Source organism: Loxodonta africana, chromosome 1 (genome assembly GCF_030014295.1).
Source record: "Loxodonta africana isolate mLoxAfr1 chromosome 1, mLoxAfr1.hap2, whole genome shotgun sequence".
Taxonomy (NCBI): Eukaryota; Metazoa; Chordata; class Mammalia; order Proboscidea; family Elephantidae; genus Loxodonta; species Loxodonta africana.
The window spans coordinates 175,065,932-175,087,249 of NC_087342.1; the positions used below are offsets into that span (position 1 = coordinate 175,065,932).

The window sequence follows — 21,318 nt, forward strand, 5'->3', positions numbered from 1 at the left end:
CAGGAAGGAAAGAAAAGCCCAAAATGAGTATCAGAAGACACTCTGAAACTTGCCCTTGAACATCAAGTAGCTAAAACGAAAGGAAAAAATGATGAAGTAGAAGAGTTGGGAAACCCTGGTGGCACAGTGGTAAAATGTAAATGGCTGCTAACCAAAGGGTCGGCAGTTCAAATCCTCCAGGTGCTCCTTGGAAACTCTATGGGGCAGTTCTACTCTGTCCTATAGGATCGCTATGAGTCGGAATTGACTCAGTGGCACTGGGTTTGGTTTTTTTTGTTTAGAAGAGTTGAACAAAAGATTTTAAAGGGCTGCTTGAGAAGAAAGAATAAAGTATTATAACAACATGTGCAAAGACCTGGAGGTGGAAAACCGAAAGGGAAGAACATACTCTACATTTCTCAAGCTGAAAGAACTGAAGAAAAAATTCAAGCTTTGAGTTACAATATTGAAGGATTCTATGGGGAAGATATCAGAAGACTCAGTAAGCATTGAAAGAAGATGGAAGGAATATACAGAGTCACTATATCAAAAAGAATTGGTCGATGTTCAGCCACTCCAGGAGGTACCATATGAGCAGGATCCAATGATAATGAAGGAAGAAGTCCCAACTGTACTGAAGGCGTTGGTGAAAAACAAGACTCCAGGAACTGACAGAATACCAATTGAGATGTTTAAACAAATGGATGCAGTGCTGAGAGTACCCACTTGTCTATGCCAAGAAATTTGAAAGAGCTACCTGGTCAGCCAACTGAAAGGGATCTATATTTTATGCCTATCCCCAAGAAAGGTGATCCCACTGAATGTGGAAATTACCGAACAGTATCATTAATATGCAAGTAAAATTTTGCTGAAGATCATTCAGAAGTGACTGCAGGAGTATATCGACAGGGAACTGCCAGAAATTCAAGCTGGATTCAGAAGAAAATACAGGACCAGAGATATCATTTCTGATGTCAGGTGGATCCTGGCTGAAAGTAGAGAATACCAGAAAGACGTTTATCTGTGTTTTATTGACTATGCAAAGGCATTTGACTGTGTGTATCGTAACAAATTATGGGGTTTGATGATATGAAGATTGGGAATTCTAGAACACTTAATTGTGCTCATGTGGAATCTGTGCATAGATCAAGAGGCAGTCATTCAAACAGAACCTGGGGCTACTATGTGGTTTAAAGTCAGGAAAAGTATATGTCAGGGTTGTATCCTTCACCATACCTATTTAGCCTGTATGCTGAGCAAATAATCTGAGAAACTGGACTATATGAAGAAGAAAGGGGTATCAGGATTGGAGGAAGACTCATTAACAACCTTCGTTATGCAGATGACACAACATTGCTTGCTGAAAGTGAACTTGAAGCACTTACTGATGAAGATCAAAGACCACAGCCTTCAGTATGAATTATACCTCAACATAAAACAAAAATCGTCACAACTGGACCAGTAAACAACATGATAAATGAAGAAAAGATTGAGGTTGTCAAGAATTTCATTTTACTTAGACCCACAATCAATACACACGGAAGCAGCAGTCAAGAAATCAAAAGATGCGTTGCACTGGGCAAATCTGCTGCAAAAAATCCCTTTAAAGCATTGAAAAGCAAAGATGTTACCTTGAAAACTAAGGTATGCCTGATTCAAGCCATGGCATTTTCAGTCGCCTCTCATGCATGTGAAAGCTAGACAATGAAATAAGGAAGATGGAAGAAGAATTGATGCTTTTGAATTGTAGTATTGGAGAAGAATACTGAATATACCATGGGCTGCCAAAAGAACAAACAAACTTGTCTTGGAAAAAATACAACCGTAATCCTCCTTAGAAACAAGGATGTCAAGACTACGTCTCACATACTTTGGACATGTTAGGAGGAATCTGCTGCTTTAACATTTTTTTTTTTAAATAAGGGAAAGGATCAACGAAGCAGTTGTATCTTTGGGCAGAGCTAAGAAGAACATATTTTCCAAAATATCAGTGTGCTCAAAAATGAATTAGGGATTCTCGTGTTTCTGAGGGGCTTTTAAAAAAAAAAAAAAAAACCTCTTAAAGATATTCCCACACAGTATACCGAATCTCAAGATTTACTAGGGATCTGTTTGTAAGGAAAGGCTACAGTTCTCAGAAAACTACATCTTGATCTGTTGGAGACTATGGTTATATTCATTTCATCCCTTAGGGCGGACTCTTGTTTGCGTGCTGAAATGAAGCAGGGTTCAGAACCATGGGGTGAATAGTAGAGTGATGAACCACGGGATTTTACCGACTTCGATACCCTTCCCAATTCTGCATGCTCTCAGTTCCTAGACTATCATATTCATGGTTTCTTGGCTGTGTTAGGAAAGCCAGCCATATACAAAGTAGATTCTCTAGTCAGGTGTGCTGCTGTATTTGCTATAACCTGAGGTTAAGAGACCTGTCAACACCCCAGGCAACTTCTTGGGCCCTCTTCCACTGTATCTGCTCATGGACACAGCTGCCCTTGACATCTTCTCTTTGCTTAGAATTGATTCATTAAAAGATTGTCCAAACAGGCTTGCTTTCTCTGACCACAGCTGATTTATCTTCTACCTCTCCCACCGGCTTTCCTCTGCTTAACCTGTTACTTAGTTTACCCTTATCTTTATCTTCATAATGTCTCTCTTTTTAAGCAGGCCATCATTCCTGCCCATTTTAGGGTCAGCCTTTTTGGCTGTTTTAATTTTAGACATATTTCAGCCACCACTGTTTTGATTATTCAGACTCATCTTGTACCTTCCTGGCCCCAGTCCCAGAATCAGCTATTTTTCCAAGGAGCCCTAGGTTTGTTTTAAAGTGAGAAATTATTTAAGAAACTGTAATCTGAATACAGACACTAGAATGCCCATTGCTTCTGAGTTGGCCGTTGTTTCTAGGCTTTTCCGGTGGACACAGTTATCAAATATGTTTGTTTGTTGAGATAAAATACATCCTGAGTTTATACTGATACTTCCAGTTCACATTTAGGACAAAGGAGTATTTACTTAACCTCATTGACTTTACATCTGTACCTTTTCTTTTTTTTTGATGACAAAAGTCCAGATTCTCAGTGACTCCAACATAATTGTGTGTTTGCTTTATACTGTACTGTACATACAGTATAAATACTCTGAAACTTCCTCTTCAAAGTAGAGTAGCTAAAGCAAATAGAAGAAATAGTGATGTAAAAAAGCTGAACAGAAGATTTCAAAGGGCGGCTTGAGAAGATAAAGTATTATAATAAAACTTCGAGTTAGAAAACCAGAATGGAAGAACACGCTCGGCATTTCTCAGGTTGAAAGAACTGAAGAAAAAATTCAAGCCTCGAGTTGCAATTTTGAAGGATTCTGTGGGCAAAATATTGAACAGTGCAGGAAGCATCAAAAGAAGATGGAAGGAGTACACAGTTACTGTATCAAAAAGAATTGGTCGTTCGTTCAACCATTTCAAGAGGCAGTATGTGATCAGGAACTGATGGTACTGAAGGAAAAAGTCCAAGCTGCACTGAAAGCATTGGCGAAAAACAGGACTCCAGGAATGACGGAATATCAGTTGAGATGTTTCAGCAAACATGATGCAGCGCTGGAAGTACTCACTCATCTATGCCAAGAAATTTGGAAGATAGCTACCTGGCCAGCCAACTGGAAGAGATTCATATTTGTGCCCATTCCAAAGGAGATCCAACAGAATGTGAAAATCATTAAATGATATTAATATCACACGCAAGTAGAATTTTGCTGAAGATAATTAGAAAACGGTTGCAGCAGTACATCCACAGGGAACTGCCAGGAATTCTTACTGGATTAAGAAGAGGACATAGAGGGATATTGCTGATGTCAGATGGATCTTGGCTGAAAGCAGAGAATACCAGCAAGATGTTTACCTGTGTTTTGTTGACTGTGCAAAGGCATTTGACTGTGTGGATCATAACAAATTATGGATAACATTGCAAAGAATAGGAATTTCATAATACTTGTGTTCATGTGGAACCTATACATAGACCAGGAGGCAGTCATTTTAACAGAATTTGTTGATACTGTGTGGTTTAAAATCAAGAAAGATAAATTGCTGAGTGAAATAAGGAAAACATATGCGAATCTTTGATGTGACTAGACTAATAAGAAACTAGAAATATTGGTTGCCTCCAAGTAGGGATCTTGATAGGCTGAGTTGGGAGGGAGAATTATTACTATACACCCATTGTTAAAGGAGTGCTGGTGGCACCATAGTAAAGGTGATCGACTGCTAACTGAAAGGTTGGCAGTTCAAAACCATCAGTGGCTCCATGGGAGAAGGATGTGGTAGTTGGCTTCTGTAGAGATTTACTGTAGAGATTACAGCCTTGGAAATTCTATGGGGCAGTTCTGCTCTGTCCTGTAGGTTTGCTGTGAGTCAGAATCAACTCAACAGCAATAGGTTTGTTTTTTTTTACCTATTATACCAGCTGTTCGAACCCATCCAGCAGCTCTGCAGGAGAAAGACCTGGCCATCAGCTTCCATAAAGTTTGCAGCCAAGGAAACCCTGGGGGCTAGTTCTGCTCTGTCACATGAGGTCTCTGTGAGTTGAAATTGACTTGATGGCACCTAACAACAACAACAACTCATTGTACCATTTGAATTTTGAAGCATGTAAATGTATAACCCATTTAAAGTAAAATTTAAAAATCTTAAGTGAAAAAAAAATCAAGAAAGATTTCCGTCAGTGTTGTATCCTTTTAGCATACTTATTCAGTCTGTATGCTGAGCACATAATCTGAGAAACTGGACTGTATGAAGAAGAACAGGGCATCAGGATTGAAGGAAGACTCTTTAACAACCTGAGATATGCAGATGACACAACCTTGCTTGCTGAAAGTGAAGAGGACTTGAAGCACTTACTGAAGAAAATCAAAGACTGCAGCCTTCAGTATGGATTACACCTCAACATAAAACAAAAACCCTCACAACTGGATGGATAAGCAACGTCATGATAAATGGAGAAATGATTGAAGTTGTCAAGGATTTCATTTTACCTGTCAAAGCAGTAGTCAAGAAATCAAACGAGTCGGTTCCAACTCATAGCAACTCTGTGTACAACAGAACAAAACACTGCCCGGTCCTGTGCCGTCTTCACAATTGTTGCTGTGTTCGAGCCCATTGTTGCAGCCACTGTGTCAGTCCATCTCATTGAGGGTCTTCCTCTTTTTTGATGACCCTCTACCTTACCAAGCACGATGTCCTTCTCGAGGGACTGGTCCTTCTTGATACCATGTCCAAAGCAGATGACATGAAATCTCGCCATCTTTGCTTCTAGGGAGTATTCTGGCTGTACTTCTTCCAAGACAGATTTGTTCATTCTTCTGGCAGCCCATGGTATATTGAATATTCTTCACCAGTACCATAATTCATATGAATCAGTTCTTCTTCAGTCTTCCTTACTTATTTATTGTATAATTTTCCTTAATCAGTACACATTTTTAAAGTTTTAAAATTTGATGGATTCTGACATATGTAGACACCTGTGAAAACACCACTGTAATCAAGATAAAGAACTTTTCCGTCACCCCCAGAAGTTTCCCTGTGCCCCTTTGTCTTAGCCATCTAGTGCTGCTATAACAGAAATACCCCAGTGGATGGTTTTAACAAAGAGAAGTTTATTTCTTCACAGTAAAGTAGGCTAAAAGTCCAAATTCAGGGTGTCAGCTCCAGGGGAAGGCTTTCTCTCTCTTTCAGTCTTCCCCCGAACTAGGAGTTTCCCCGTGCAGGGACCCCAGCGTTCGACAAGCTCTGCTCCCACCCAGCACTGCTTTCTTGGTGGTGCGAGGTCCCCAACTAACTTTCTGTTTTCTTCCGTTACCTATTATCTCTTGAGAGATAAAAGGTGGTACAGGCCACACCCCAGGGAAACTCCCTTTACATTGGATCAGGGATGTGGCCTGGTAAGGGTGTTACAATCCCACCCTAGTCCTCTTTAACATAACATTACAATCACAAAATGGAGGACAACTGCAGAATACTGGAAATCGTGGCCTAACCAGGTTAATACATTTTGGCGGGGGACATAATTCAATCCATGACACCCTTTTACGATCCATCTTTTTTTCACTATCCCAGGCAAACCTTGATCTGCTTTGTATCACTGTAGAATTGTCTGCATTTTCTGGAGTTTTAGATAAGTATAATCATACAGTAAGTACTTTTTGGATTTCACTTCTTTCGTTCAGTGTAAATACTTGGAGATTCATCCATGTCATTGCACATATCAATAGTTTATCCCTTTAAAGTGCCAAGCAATATCCCATTGAATAGATAATCCCACAATTTGTTTATTCATTCATCTGTGTTTGGACATTTAGGTCGATTGCAGCTTTTTGCTATTACGAATAAAGCTTCTATGAAGATTTGTGTACAAGTCTTTGTGAGGACATACATTTTAACTTTGGGTATTTCATTTATGGTTGGGTCATTTGGATAGTGGATGTTTACCTTTTTAAGAAAACTGCCAAAGTATTTTCCAAAGTATACCATACCATTTCACATTACACCAGCAGTGTATGAGAGTTTCATTTGCCCCATATCCTTGTTAATACTTGGTATACCATTCTTTTTAATTTTAGCCATTCTAATGGATGTATAGCGATATCGTGTAGTTTTAGTTTTGTATTTTCTGGTGATCGGTGCTGTTGAGCATCTTCTCATGTGCTCTTGGCCATTAATATATCTTTCGTGGAGTGTCTTTTGCAATCTTTCCTTCTTTTTTATTGGATTGTCTTATTATATGTATATGTTTATATTAAAGGTCCTTTGTCTGATACATACATTCTGTGAATATTTTCTCCCAGTTTGGCTTGCTTTTTTGTTTTAATGGTATTTTTCAACAACAGAAGTTTTTAATTTTTAAAATTATGAACGAAGTCAGTTTTATCCATTTTTTTTCTGTAATAGTTATGTGCTTATTGTGTTTTGTCTAAGAAACCTTTGCTTATCCCAAGGTTGCAGTTATTTTTCTCTTGTATTTCCTTCTAGAATTTTTTTTACTTTTAGGTTTGACATTTGATTTAGGCTTATGATGCATTTAGAATCAATTTTTGTATATGGTATGAGGTAAAGGTCCATGTTCATTTTTCCCCATATGGATATCCAGTTGTTCTGGCACCGTTTGCTAGAATGATTTTCCTTTCCCTCATTGACTTGCAGTGGCACCTTTGTTGAAAATCAGTTGACCATTTAAGTGTGGGTCTGTTTCTGAATTCCCTAATGTGTTGCACTGATCTACATCTCTCTTCACTTATACCAAACTATCCTGATTACTGTAGCTTTATAGTAAGGGTTGAAGTCAGGTGGAGTAAGTCTTAAAGCTTTGTTCTTTAAAAACTATTCTTTTTCGGTCCTTTGCATTTCCTTATACATTTTGAAATTAGCTTGTCAATTTCTATAAAAAAAGTCTGCCAAATTACTGAAAAAGAAGAAGAAAGTGGGAGGCCTCACTCTACCTGATTTCAGAACCTATTATAGAGCCACGGTAGTCAAAACAGCCTGGTATTGGTACAACAACAGGCACATAGACCAGTGGAACAGAATTGAGAACCCAGATATAAATCCATCCACATATGAGCACCTGATATTTGACAAAGGCCCAGTGTCAGTTAATTGGGGAAAAGATAGTCTTTTTAACAAATGGTGCTGGCATAACTGGATATCCATTTGCAAAAAAATGGAACAGGACCTATACCTCACACCAAGCACAAAAACTAACTCCAAGTGGATCAAAGACCTAAACATAAAGACTAAAACAATAAAGATCATGGAAGAAAAAATAGGGACAACCTTAGGAGCCCTAATACAAGGCATAAACAGAATACAGAACATTACCAAAAATGACGAAGAGAAACCAGATAACTGGGAGCTCCTAAAAATCAAACACCTATGCTCATCTAAAGACTTCACCAAAAGAGTAAAAAGACCACCTACAGACTGGGAAAGAATTTTCAGCTATGACATCTCCGACCAGTGCCTGATCTCTAAAATCTATATGATTCTGTCAAAACTCAACCGCAAAAAGACAAACAACCCAATCAAGAAGTGGGCAAAGAATATGAACACACACTTCACTAAAGAAGATATTCAGGCAGCTAACAGATACATGAGAAAATGCTCTCAATCATTAGCCATTAGAGAAATGCAAATTAAAACTACGATGAGATTCCATCTCACTCCAACAAGGCTGGCATTAATCCAAAAAACACAAAATAATAAATGTTGGAGAGGCTGTAGAGAGATTTGAACTCTTATACACTGCTGGTGGGAATGTAAAATGGTACAACCACTTTGGAAATCTATCTGGCGTTATCTTAAACAGTTAGAAATAGAACTGCCATACAACCCAGAAATCCCACTCCTCGGAATATACCCTAGAGAAACAAGAGCCTTCACACAAACAGATATATGTACACCCATGTTTCTTGCAGCTCTGTTTACGATAGCAAAAAGCTGGAAGCAACCAAGGTGTCCATCAACGGATGAATGGGTAAATAAATTGTGGTATATTCACACAATGGAATACTACACATCGATAAAGAACAGTGACGAATCTGTGAAACATTTCATAACATGGAGGAACCTGGAAGGCATTATGCTGAGCGAAATCAGTCAGAGGCAAAAGGACAAATATTGTGTAAGACCACTATTATAAGATCTTGAGAAATAGTAGAAACTGAGAAGAACACATACTTTTGTGGTTACGAGGGGGAGAGGGACGGAGAGGGTTTTTTACTGATTAGTAGATAAGAACTGCTTTAGGTGAAGGGAAGGACAACACTCAATACATGGAAGGTCAGCACAATTGGACTGGACCAAAAGCAAGGAAGTTTCCGGGATAAAATGAATGCTTCAAAGGTCAGCGGAGCAAGGGCGGGGGTTTGGGAACCATGGTTTAAGGGGACTTCTAAGTGAATTGGCAAAAAAATTCAATTATGAAAACATTCTGCATCCCACTTTGAAATGTGGCGTTTGGGGTCTTAAATGCTAACAAGTGGCCATCTAAGATGCATCAATTGGTCTCAACCCACCTGGATCAAAGGAGAATGAAGAACACCAAGGTTACACGACAACTAAGAGCCCAGAAGACAGAAAGGGCCACATGAACCAGAGACCTACATCATCCTGAGACCGGAAGAACTAGTTGGTGCCCGGCCACAATCGATGACTGCCCTAACAGGGAGCACAATAGAGAACCCCTGAGGGAGCAGGAGACCAGTGGGATGCAGACCCCAAATTCTCATAAAAAGACCAGACTTAATGGTCTGACTGAGACTAGAGGGATCCCGGCGGTCATGGTCCCCAAACCTTCCGTTGGCACAGGACAGGAACCATCCCCGAAGACAACTCATCAGACATGAAAGGGACTGGACAGTGGGTAGGAGAGAGATGCTGATGAAGAGTGAGCTATTTATATCAGGTGCACACTTGAGACTGTGTTGGCATCTCCTGTCTGGAGGGGGGATGGGAGGATAGAGAGAATTGGAAGCTGGCAAAATTGTCACGAAAGGAGAGACTGGAAGGGCTGACTCATTAGGGGGAGAGCAAGTAGGAGTATGGAGTAAGATGTATATAAACTTATATGTGACTGACTTGATTTGTAAACGTTCACTTGAAGCTCAATAAAAGTTAATAAAAAAAAAAAAAGATTCCACCAGCTTGTCCTAAAACCCTAAAAAAAAAAAAAAAGCCTGCCAGAATTTTTGTTCTGATTGTATTCAATCTGTGCATCAATTTGGGGAGAATTGTATTCTTTGATAAAATTGAGTCTTCTAATTCATGGACATAGTGTTTCTGTTCATTTATGTGGGTCTTTTAAAGTTTCCCTCAGCAGTGTTCTGTAACACTTTTTCTGTCAGATTTATTCCTAAGTGTTGTTTGTGTTTTGATGCTAGTATAAATGGGATTTTTGGTGGGAGGGGATTGCTTCTTAAACTTAATTTTGTTATATAATAGTGTAAAATAATAATATATTTTCAAAGTCAGATCTACAAAATAAGGTACCTATTCCTGTGCTTTACACACTGTTCTCTTAACCTTTAATCTTTAATACACTTTTTTTGTTTATTATATTTTAAAGCACATAATGCTCACCTTCTATGCTTGTTTGCCAGCCCCTCCCTTTCCCTTCATAATTACGTTCATAAGTGCTCCGTGCCAATTTTATTTTACAGCAACATGTAAAAAAAAAAAAAAAGTTGGCATAGTGGCCCTTACAAAAATACCTCGTAATAGGTGCTGTAGTACACATTCGTTAAGTGAATGAATCCTTGCCAACAGTCTTTATGTGTAAGCAATACTCTGTTCTTTTCTAACCTCAGAAAGTATCATGCTATTAGCCATACTTGATTTTGGGCTGCTAAGTTCTGCCATTTATGCCCATTAGGCTGGCTGTTCCCTATTCCCCAAACGCTTTTCACTGCATACGTTTGTGTTATCTTGATACTTTGTGAACTGTATTGAAATTTCAATTTGGTAGTTAAGGGAAAGTGTTGGCATAACAGAATGACTGTTTAGTATTGTTGGGTATAGGTGGAAAAGTTCTTTTATAATCATTGTCTTTGAAAATTTCATCTGGTAAAGAGTACTTTTCCATATGCTTATTTTCTTAAAACTTTCTCCCTTCATTTCATTCTTAAAAGTTAATGGGAAAAGCACATATGCGTGGAAAATTTTGCGTTATAAAAGTGGTTTCAGAGCAGACCAGAATACACGTCTTGTTCCCCAGAACTTCTCTGAGTCCAATAATGCTACCACAGCAATGAGTAGGACTTTATCAACTGGACTGCTGAAAGAAAGCTGGGTTTTGGCAAATTATTGGAAAGCTCTTCATTAATTATGATATTAGATCAAAATACCTTGAAAAGGTACCAAGTTGTTTTGTAAATATGTCCCTGAGGGGATTTTATTTTGGGGGAGTAGGAAGGGTAAATATACATGTGCACCCACACTGTATTTATTTCATACACACACTAATGTGATTTTTTTTTTTATTGTGCTTTACAAATCAAGTCAGTCGTTCATACAAAAACTTACATACACCTTGCTATGTTGCTCTCGTCCTAATGAGACAGCACATTTCTTTCCACCCTGTATTTCCTGTGTGCATTCAGCCAGCTTCTGTCTCCCTCTGCCTTCTCACTTTCCCTCCAGACAGGAGCTGCCCACATAGTCTCGTGTGTCTGCCTGAGCCAAGAAGCTTAGTCCTCACTGGTGTCATTTTCTATCCCATTGTCCAGTCCATTCCCTGTCTGAAGAGCTGGCTTTGGAAATGGCTCCAGTCTTGGGCTAACGAAAGGTCTGGGGACCATGACCTCCAGAGTCCTTCTAGTCTGAGTCAGACCATTAAGTCTGGTCTTTTTACGAGAATTTGAGGTCTGCACTCCACTGCATTTCTGCTCCATCAGGGATTCTCTGTTGTGTTCCCTGCCAGGGCAGTCATCGGTTGTAGCCAGGCACCATCTAGTTCTTCTGGTCTCAGGCTGATGTAGTCTCTGATTTATGTGGCCCTTTCTGTCTCTTGGGCTCATAATTACCTTGTGTCCTTGGTGTTCTTCATTCTCCTTTTGCTCCATGTGGGTTGAGACCCATTGATGCATCTTAGATGGCCACTTACTAGCATTTAAGACCCCAGACGCCACTCACAAAAGTGGGATACAGAGTGTTTTCTTAATAGATTTTATGATGCCAATTGACTTAGATGTCCCCTGAAACCAGGGTCCCCAGACCCCTGCCCCTGTACTCTGGGCTTTGAAGTGTTTGGTTTATCCAGGAAACTGCTTTGCTTTTGGTTTAGTCTAGTTGTGCTGACCTCGCCTGTATTGTGTGTTGTCTTTCCCTTCACCTAAAGTAGTTCTTGGTGATTTTCTTTTAGTTGTGATTTTCTTTCATTAACCATGAGATAGGAAAAACAGCTGTGGAAAATAGTTTGGCACGTCCTCTAAAAGTTAAATATAGAATTACATACGGCCCAACAATTCTACTCCTAGGCATATACCCCAAAAAACTGAAAGCAGAGACACATACGTGTACACCAGACAGATACGTGATCATTGCATCATTATTCACAATAGCCAAAAGGTAGAAACAACCCAGGTGTCCATCAAGAGGTAAACAGATGGACAAAATGTTGTATATACATATGATGGAGTATTATTCAGCCATAAAGAAAATTGAGGTTCTTACATATGTGATGACATGGGTGAACCTTAAAGACATTATGCTGAGTGATATGAGTCAGTCACAAAAGGACAAATATTATATGATCTCATTTATAGGAAATATCTAGAATAGGCAAATGCATAGAAACAAAAGTTTGTTAGTGGTTACCAGGGACTTGCGGGGGTGGGGAATGGGGAGTTATGGCTTAACAGATCCCTAAGTTTGTGTTTGCAGTAATGAAAAACATTTGGAAATGGATACTCATGATTGCACAGTATGCTGAATATAATTAACATAATGGAATTGTACATTTAAAAATGGTTAAAATGGCAAGTGTTTTATTATATGCATCTTACCACAATAAAACTAAAAAATAAAAAAAGGAAAAGCAAACAACAAAGGATGTATGTGGCCATACACATGGGGTCACTATGAGTCAGAATCGACTCCACAGCATCAGGATTTTTGTTTTGTTTTGGGTCAGGGAGTATGGGCTAATGAGAAAGAGGAAAGGAAAGCCCTGGGAGGTACAGATTGGGATAAGAATGGGATTTCCTATTCCTCACATCGTCTGCTTTGGGGCAGCCCTTCTTAAGTAATTAAGTTGGATGTACTTTTAGTGATAATCTTAGCTAAATGTTATTCATGTGTTTCCATTTAGCTTCTTTAGGGTTCAGTTTTCTCAACTGTAAAACGAGGGGGTCAGTCTTGATTTCTCTTTTCCAAATTTCTTTCATTCATGTACCACTTTCATGATAGCCAAGTCCACATTGTATCCGTATACTGTTGTTCACTGGAGATTTTTCTCTAAATTGACTCTCCTCTTTTTAAAAGGAAACTTTATGTCCCTTCCCTAAATGGAAAATAGTACACGATAAAATAAACACATACATAATAAATTATATTCATCCATGTGTCATCTGAAATCATTCATTGGTGTCACCAATGAGTGGTATGATTGCCATATGGCAGTTAAACACCCTTTTCACTGATCTGTAAGGTTTTTTTTCCGGTTTTAACACTTTATAAAGTCTGTTCTACTTTGCTCACATAGTTGAGATTTCTTGTTAGAATTTTATTGGCCTCCCCCATAAAACAAAGGCTAGTTTGGTTATTAGCATTTATTTTAATAGCTGAAGTTTGAACAGTCATTTTTTATAGAAATTTTCTGTGAATATGATTATATGATGTGCTCCTGTGGCAGCATTGACTTAGAGGGAGAAGAACTTCAAAACTGAAAAATCGTTTGGCTCATTGAACTAAACACGGAAAGAAAGTCATGAGATTCAGTGGTAGAGGTGGGGGTGAGGTGGGCTTCCAGCATTTTTCAGGGATCATTTTTTATGCTGCCTGTCCTAGGTAAGTTCTAGGTAAGTATTAGAATAAAACTGAGCACTAAATGTAGCACTTTGTAACCCAATTTTAAAAGTGTTTTGGTCTTTCTTTTTTAAAACAACGTAATATCTGCTTTTAGATTTCTTCAGAGGCCCCACAGTGTCAAATATCCGCCTGGCTGGTTTAGAGTATGTTCTGCACTTCACTGCACTGAATGGGAAGATTCACTTTCGAAGCTATAAGTAAGTCCGTGCTTTTGTAAATCCTCAGGGTTGGTGTTTTAGTGTGACTGTTTTATAGCGCTCAAACCTGGAATTGATGTCAAGTCAGAAGTTTGTTAGGAGAATTTGCAGAATAGCGGTGGCAGCAGCTCTGTGCTCATCCTCAGTTTGATCATCCACTGGTAACCCATACATCTGAAACCTTATTTTTCCAGGGCACCAAAGCCTCTAATGCTATACTCTCTGAGTCTAGAACACTAATTCAGCCCTGGCTTCCCCTAGCTTTATGCAGTAACTCCTTGTTTTTCCTGACTAGATTTGCAGCACTAAGCTGTACATCTTGTGCCAGCCAAAGTAAATCTCAAAATCCCGGGTCCAAAAAATGGAATATCTGAAGGGAACAAGAAGATTTAATGGCCAGAATCATTTTACCTTTTCTCTCCAGACTAGTTCCTCTGCCTCCCGCTTCTACTATGATGCCATTTATATAAATCTTAGCAAGCGATTTTTGTTTTTTTTTTGAGGTAAGCTTAATACTTTTTTCCTTTTTAAAAATAAAGTATTGCCACTGGCTGGTACAGACCACATTTTCCTAGAGAATACATTGACTTCTACAATCGCCTTTCTTTGTACAATGAATTCAGACTTTGATGCACATCTTGAGCTGTGGTGTGGCGGCGCAGCCTGCGAGCTCAGTGTTGACAGCGTGGTCTGTACAGTACTGCTTGTTTGTTCAGCATTTGTGGACTTCAGTGTTTCTTACATGGCTTTAAATTTTTTTGGGGGGGTCTCCTTCACAGTGGAGTACATCGAGGATCAGCTTATGTTCGGTGAACATCCAAATGAAACTAAATATTCACCTCTTTTGGCAATGAATGATTTCAATCTTTGTCTTAGCTGTATTGAGTCAGAGATAATTTATTTCTTCTTACCATATCATTAGTACTACGACTTCCATTTTTCTGTTTTCCTTTCATTAAATAAATAAATAAAAGGCAAAATGTAGTAAATACCCAAATGATTACCTGATATAATTAGGGATTTTATTATCATTTTTAGATAGTTGTGGTTGAGAGCTTCTGACATATGTTGTTTGAGTATCTACAGTTGATTTGGGTATTTCCAGGATGTGTTATACTATAAATTAAGTGGCTCCTATTTAGAGAACAAGAAATCAAAGATGAAAAACTGCTAACATAAAAAAATTATTTTTGAAAACTCTGCTAAATATAGAGACTTTGAGGATACAAAGGAGGTAGAGGTATAAAGATAAAAGTCTTTGAGATTGAGAACAATGACTAATAAGAATAGCCTAAAATTCCTTCATGGTGAACAATTACAAAGTATTTGCTTTTACCAGAATTTATATTTAGGGAAAAGAAAGATTTATTTGTAAAGAAAGAAACGAATGCAAAGAGAATAAAGCAAAATGAGCAGAAAATGAGCAAATCACACTTAAGACCCAGGGTAAATCGGCAGTGTCTACATATATCCATCCCATCCACTTAATTTAAGAAGAATATGATTTCTGGAATCAACTTTAGTTTAGCATGGCATCTCCCGTAATGGAAAAAAAAAAGTTTTATTTTTTTAACATCAGAGATCCTAGTGTAAAAGTTTACATAGGTGTATTCATATGTACGCTATAATGCCTGTTAGTTGTTAATTTGAAATAGAAAATGGGCAGCATGATTGAAAGCAAGCTGCTATGGAAAAAATCACTAAACACGTGGCTGAGCTTAGCATTCAAGGTCTGCGGTGCTTGTGCAGGGGAGGAAAAGGAGGCTGCAGGAAGTGAGCATCACCTCCAAGCCTGGGGACCTGGCGCTGGGCTTAGCCACATGACATGGGCACTACTTCTCGGAACCTCTTTTTCTTCGTCTGCATAATGTAGCAGTTCCATACAGGTCATCTCCACCCTCTGAGGTCTATGAGTCAGTAGTACGGGGGAAATGCACAGGTCGATGGTTCTCTAGAGAAGCTAAACCAGTGAATCGTGTGTGTGTATATATATGTATAAATGTATATACGTACACAGAGAGATTTATCTCAAGGAAATGGCTCACACAGTTATACAGGCTGGCAAGCCCCAAGTCCTTGGGTCAAAAGCATTTGGCTGAAAGCTTCTCCTGACTCACGTAGCTGCAGGGGCTGGCGAACCCAAGATCAGCTGGTCAGACAGCAGGCTGCTGGCTCAAGACCCAAGATGTGGAGGTCAGATGATGATGAGCCAGATGTAGGAGGATCCAGAGCGAGCAAAAGCCACCGAGTGTTACCAGATCATCTGTATATATTAGATGTGAGGCCCTCCCCACCCCCCACCGGAAACTTGCCTTATAACTGATTATCTGATCACATCAGATCATATCATGGAGGTGATTACATTATATCACAACATGGAGGATAATGATACCATTATGTCACTGACACATTACATTGTTACATAACTGCCAAACCACTGAGAATCATGGCCCAGCCAAGCTGACACACAACCTTAACCATTGCAGATGGGAACATGCTAGAGAAGGGTGTCTGATTTAAAGTAACATCCCAGGCATTCTCACATGGTGCAGTGCCTTGTCCTTACTTGCTTTCTTGGCTACTGCAACTTAGGCCTTAAGCAGTTTATCTGTAAGTGGTAATGCTTAGTATTCACACACATTATTTGTGAAAATTAATAGCGCTTATAAGATGGTTTTGAGCTTCTTAAATGAAAGGACCTCTGAACATGAAATTAATATAACTTTGACCTGACCTTCTGGGGAAATAAATAATAAGAATTATTGACCTGTTCCTGCACACCCTATAATTAATTCCTCGTATGTGAGTGACCATTTGTATTCCTTGGCGTCTTGTATTTACTGTAGGGCCTGACTATAGTCACAGCTGTTTACTGTGAAACAGACTACCAGGTATGTCTTTGTTGTGATATTGGCTAGGTTTTCCAGGGAGAAATATGCAATAACAGGAAGTAATTAATGTACCTTAAAAAGCAAACAACATTATAAGCAAGGAGTTTAATGAAAACAGAGAATGTCAGCTGAAGAGAGGGGTATGAGAGGGAAAAAAATCAGGAAGTTACATTTTGAACAAGAGTAGTAATACCAATCTTTTTCAAGAATTAGACAAATAATACAAATATATATATATAGAAATTGCCTCTTAGCATATCTACCAGTCAGAGCCCACCTGAGAGGGAAAAACTGGGTTCTGTGTGTATCTCTGCATCTTGTACCATACAGCCTTGCAGAACTGAATGTCACTTTTGATTTAGAATTTACAGGAAAAGCAAAACAAAGAACCTTGAGGTTAGGACCTGAGAGGGAGATTAGACATATGATGTAAAAATCATGGGCAGTGTTTAACTGGAGACGTGAAGGCCTGGGATGGAAATGACTATCTTTCAAAAGGGAAAAAGTGTAGTGTGTGTGATAGAATGGGGGTGAAGGAAATGGTTTTAATTTTAGGTTTTTTTTTTTTTAACAACTGATTATCTAATAGTGTCTTCATTGTGCTTCACATGATCCCCAAAATCTATTTATAAATTTTCTATTTCTATAGAGAAAATTAATGAATTAAAACTGGTGATTGAACATCTTTAAAAAAAAAAATATGTTGCCTCTGTAGAGACAGTAATCAGCAGGTTAGGTTATTTTTTAAAGGATTAACAGTTGAGAAGTTTAATTTATCATTAAAGAAAAGCAAATCCATTAGCATGAAGGATGTAATATTAATTTCACAAAAGAAAAATCAGTGTATTTCAGATACTGAACTCAGAACCTCTTGGCCTATAGGTACTGTTTGAAGTTGTTAGATTCCAACAAGAAAAAAGAGAAGTAGCATTTTTTGGTGTGTATTGGGGTGGAGGGGGATAAGAGATCTATCATATGATTAAGTATTGTTTGATATATTTTAAACCTATAATATAAATTATAGTCTCAATACTTTAGGTTTTAATAAAGGAAAAGGATAGGCCTCTTATTAGAAACTATATGCAGAGAAATGAAAACTGGCAAACGTTTTATTTCTGTCAATTTGATATGCCAGTGAACATACTCAGAGTAATGGTTAAGATAAGGTTTTCTACTTGGATAGTATGGCACCGTAACTTAATTCTTCAGTAAAATAGCAACATGGGTAGTTACACGTGTCGCTGTTGTTGGGTACTGTCAAGTTGACTTTCGACTAGTAATGACCCCATATGACAGAGTAGAACTGCCCCATAGAATTTTTTTGGCTGTAATTTCTACAGAAGCTGATGGCTAGATCTTTCTCTGTGGAGCTGCTGGGTGAATTTGAATTGCTAGTATTTTAGTTAGCAGCCAAGTGCTTAATTATTGCACTATGTGCAGTGGTGCTTGGGTGATATGAATCCATCAGGCGTGGAATAAGCTGTTCTGGTTGACAAGTTTTTCAGTTTGCTGAAAAGAAGCACTTCAGGTGGTGGAAAATCTTTTTAGTTGAAATTTTACATGTAATTTCCCTGATTGTTGTACTGTACTGTACCCTGTATCTTGATGAAGTATGTGAGTGTATCATTACATATATCAGTTATTTGGCGGTACCAAAAATGTGGATGCAAATCAGAAGTACATGTGATACAGCAGTCAAGTGGTCACTGCTCCCAAAGGGGTCTTTGAATTAGCTTTTAGGGAAGATGTTCTGATAGCAGCCAGTTATACCTTCTAAAAATATTTTCCCCCCACAGTGAGCATGAAATGGGCATTCTCTCTGATCTCTTCTGGAACCACTGTGAAGAGAGTGGCCTAGGGCTTTCATCTAGGCTGTCCTTTTGCCTGTGCTTGCCCCCCGTCAAGCCCCATAGTAATATTCACATTAATTAAAAAAAAAAAAAACTGGCATAGTTTTTTTATTGTCCTTGTTTTTAACACTTCTGCTCTTTACATATTCCAGGCTGATTTTTTTCGGAGGGAGGCTTGTTCAAGTGGGTATAAATTACTGTGTCCGCTACAGCATTTCTATTACCATCACTCCTCTGCAGCCAGTAGGTGCACCTCTGTGAGTGAACTGGTGGCTGGCCCGGAAGCATGTGACGCTCTTCGGGCTCAAAGAGCTGCACGTGGCTTTTGCACACTCTTCCTGCTCCCTGGTGTTTGCTGCTCTCCTGCGTATTCCTTACTGTGTTTTTCTCTTTGATTCCTTCTTCTCTTGTGTCTCCTGCTTCCTGTCCCACACCCTCGCTTTTGTGTAAAAAGGCCTGTCTTTTATAAACATTATTATTCAATCAACCCTTTTTTCCTTGTGGAGACCTGGCTCCTGTAACAAATTGAGTATAATCTTTAGGTCTTTAGCTGTTCTTCCAATATTACTCGCAAAAAGGATTTGCTTTCCTTTTGTTCCCAGATCCAGAGCTATTTTGGGCCTGTAATATCCATAAAGCTGTGGTTTTGTTATATTAAGATTTTTAAGTTCATCCCAATCCAGAAATCAGTAAATGTCTGCTATAGAGGAAAGTTTATTCTGAATGGGTTGATTTACCTCCCAGTCTTAGAGATATATAAGAAATTGTTAATCAAGATGTTTCATATTGTTCCAAAGATCCGATTCAAATTTTTATGCTAATTAAGTTTGGCCTTCTAGACATATTGTGTCTTTTCACAGAACTATAATTCTCTTCAACAGAAATATTTTGGGGGAAGAACTTTTTTATAAAAGTTAAGGCAGCTTTTCTTTTTTCCTTTTTTCATATAGGTTGCTGTTGAAGAAATCTGGTTGCAGAACACCCCGGATTGAGTTGGAAGAGATAGGACCCTCTTTGGATCTGGTTCTGAGGAGGACGCACCTGGCATCAGATGATCTTTATAAGCTATCTATGAAAATGCCTAAAGCCCTCAAGGTATATGACTCATAGATTGGTGTCACATTATTTGCATATCCCATTCATGTTTCCCGGAAGGATTTAACTGAGGCATATTACATTAAAGGACATACATAATGAAAGCAATATAGATATAATTGAACTCCCAGAGGCAAGACAAAGAGGAAGAAGCAGATAAGCCAGTTATGAAGGATAATAACAGAGTTGCAGAAACCAGGCATCTGGTTTATAAATAATAAAAAAAAATAATACAGCAAAACCACAACATTTTCTCAACTTTCTTATTAAAAATTTTAATAAGAGTAATAATCATTTTGGGCATCATGAAGCCTGGGATTTAGAGCACAGAGTGTATAAACCACACGTATGTATATGTTCTAGCTTTTAACCATTTTTTAAAGACAAGTATAAATGGCATCTGTGGAATGCCAATAAAGATTGAAATGATAGTTGCAATTCCTTAAGCTAAACACAGGAAATTCTCTGCGTGTCGGTTGTTAAGGTAGTCAGTAGGCTTGCTTCTCAAAGTGTGGTCTGACAATTGACTTGAGGATTGTTAGAAGTGAAGAATCTCAGACCTCACCCTAGACTTACTTAATCAGAAGCTGCATGTTACAAGACCCAGGGTGTTTTGTATGCACATTTAAGAAGAAAGGTCTGTATGGGCTATATAGCATTCAAGGGGTGCTCACTAATGGAAATGGTTAGTAAGACAGAGCATTTGTTATCAGTTCATAAGAGTAAAAAAAAAATAGAGACCATTAAATATTTTGGGTTTATTTTATTGTTTTTAAAAAAACATTCTTGTTTTATAGCCAAAGAAGAAGAAAAATATCTCCCATGATACTTTTGGTACAACTTATGGAAGGATTCACATGCAGAAGCAAGACCTAAGCAAATTACAAACCAGGAAAATGAAGGGGTTGAAGAAACGACCAGCAGAAAGGATAACAGTAGAAAAAGAGGAGAATAAATCAAAAAGAATTAAAAAAAATTGATGGAATTTAACCAAGAACTACAGTTTTATTTTATTCTTTTTAAGAGAATTATCAAGCATCAATTAGCCCATTCACACTTTCTTATAAAATTTCACTGTATATTTTTATAACATGATAATTTACCTAACCTATGTATTATGTATGTTATTATGAGCAGTAATGTACTAGTATTGTTTAAAATTTCCTATTTGAGCTGTTATACTCTTGTGTAGTACCATTTTTTCCCTGTGATATGATACAGTCTCAAAAAGTGGGTGAGTGAGTGGAGAGGGATCTCCAGAACAAACATGGGTGGTTTTAGAAAATTTCTGGGTTAAGCATTAGATAAGGGGAAAAAGCCACGTAAAGTAGAAATGGCCCAAAGGAGCTGTATACGCACTCAGTATGAACTACCTGGATGCTAACCCCATCTCCCAACATTCACCTGCAACCTGATTTTTATTTTTTACCTTATGATTATTTTGCCTGAAATGCTACCAGTTAGAGATTCCCTTGAGATTTTAAGCTTTTATCTCTTAAAACAGGTCTCTGAGAGGGGTGTCCACTCTGATCATTGACCCATTAGTATTGATTATCTTAAGAGATTCTGTTACTAAGTGGAGCCCCCTTCCTCTCTAAGGAAAAGGGAGTTTTGATAGAGGTAGAAGTGAGAAAGGAGAGAAGGATGAGTTTAAAGCACAGGGCATGTTAGGGTACTAGGCAACCCAAGGTAGCTAAAGGTTTCACGAAGGCGCTGGTTATTTGCAGACGGAGCAAGAA

At 38.4% G+C, this 21,318-nt stretch overlaps 1 protein-coding gene across 5 annotated transcripts in view; it reads left to right on the plus strand.

The window, feature by feature from the left end:
- Window positions 1–20,576, plus strand: part of RPF2 (ribosome production factor 2 homolog) — a 43,919-nt gene extending 23,343 nt beyond the window's left edge. For all 5 annotated transcript variants that reach the window (XM_003404291.4, XM_023542784.2, XM_010599184.3 and 2 more), the window contains 3 exons: window positions 13,641–13,743; window positions 19,435–19,579; window positions 20,377–20,576. In XM_003404291.4, the coding sequence (XP_003404339.1) occupies window positions 13,641–13,743; window positions 19,435–19,579; window positions 20,377–20,559 (431 nt within the window). In that variant the 3' untranslated portion in view covers window positions 20,560–20,576. The remainder of the gene's footprint in view (window positions 1–13,640; window positions 13,744–19,434; window positions 19,580–20,376) is intronic.
- Window positions 20,577–21,318: the final 742 nt, after the last annotated feature.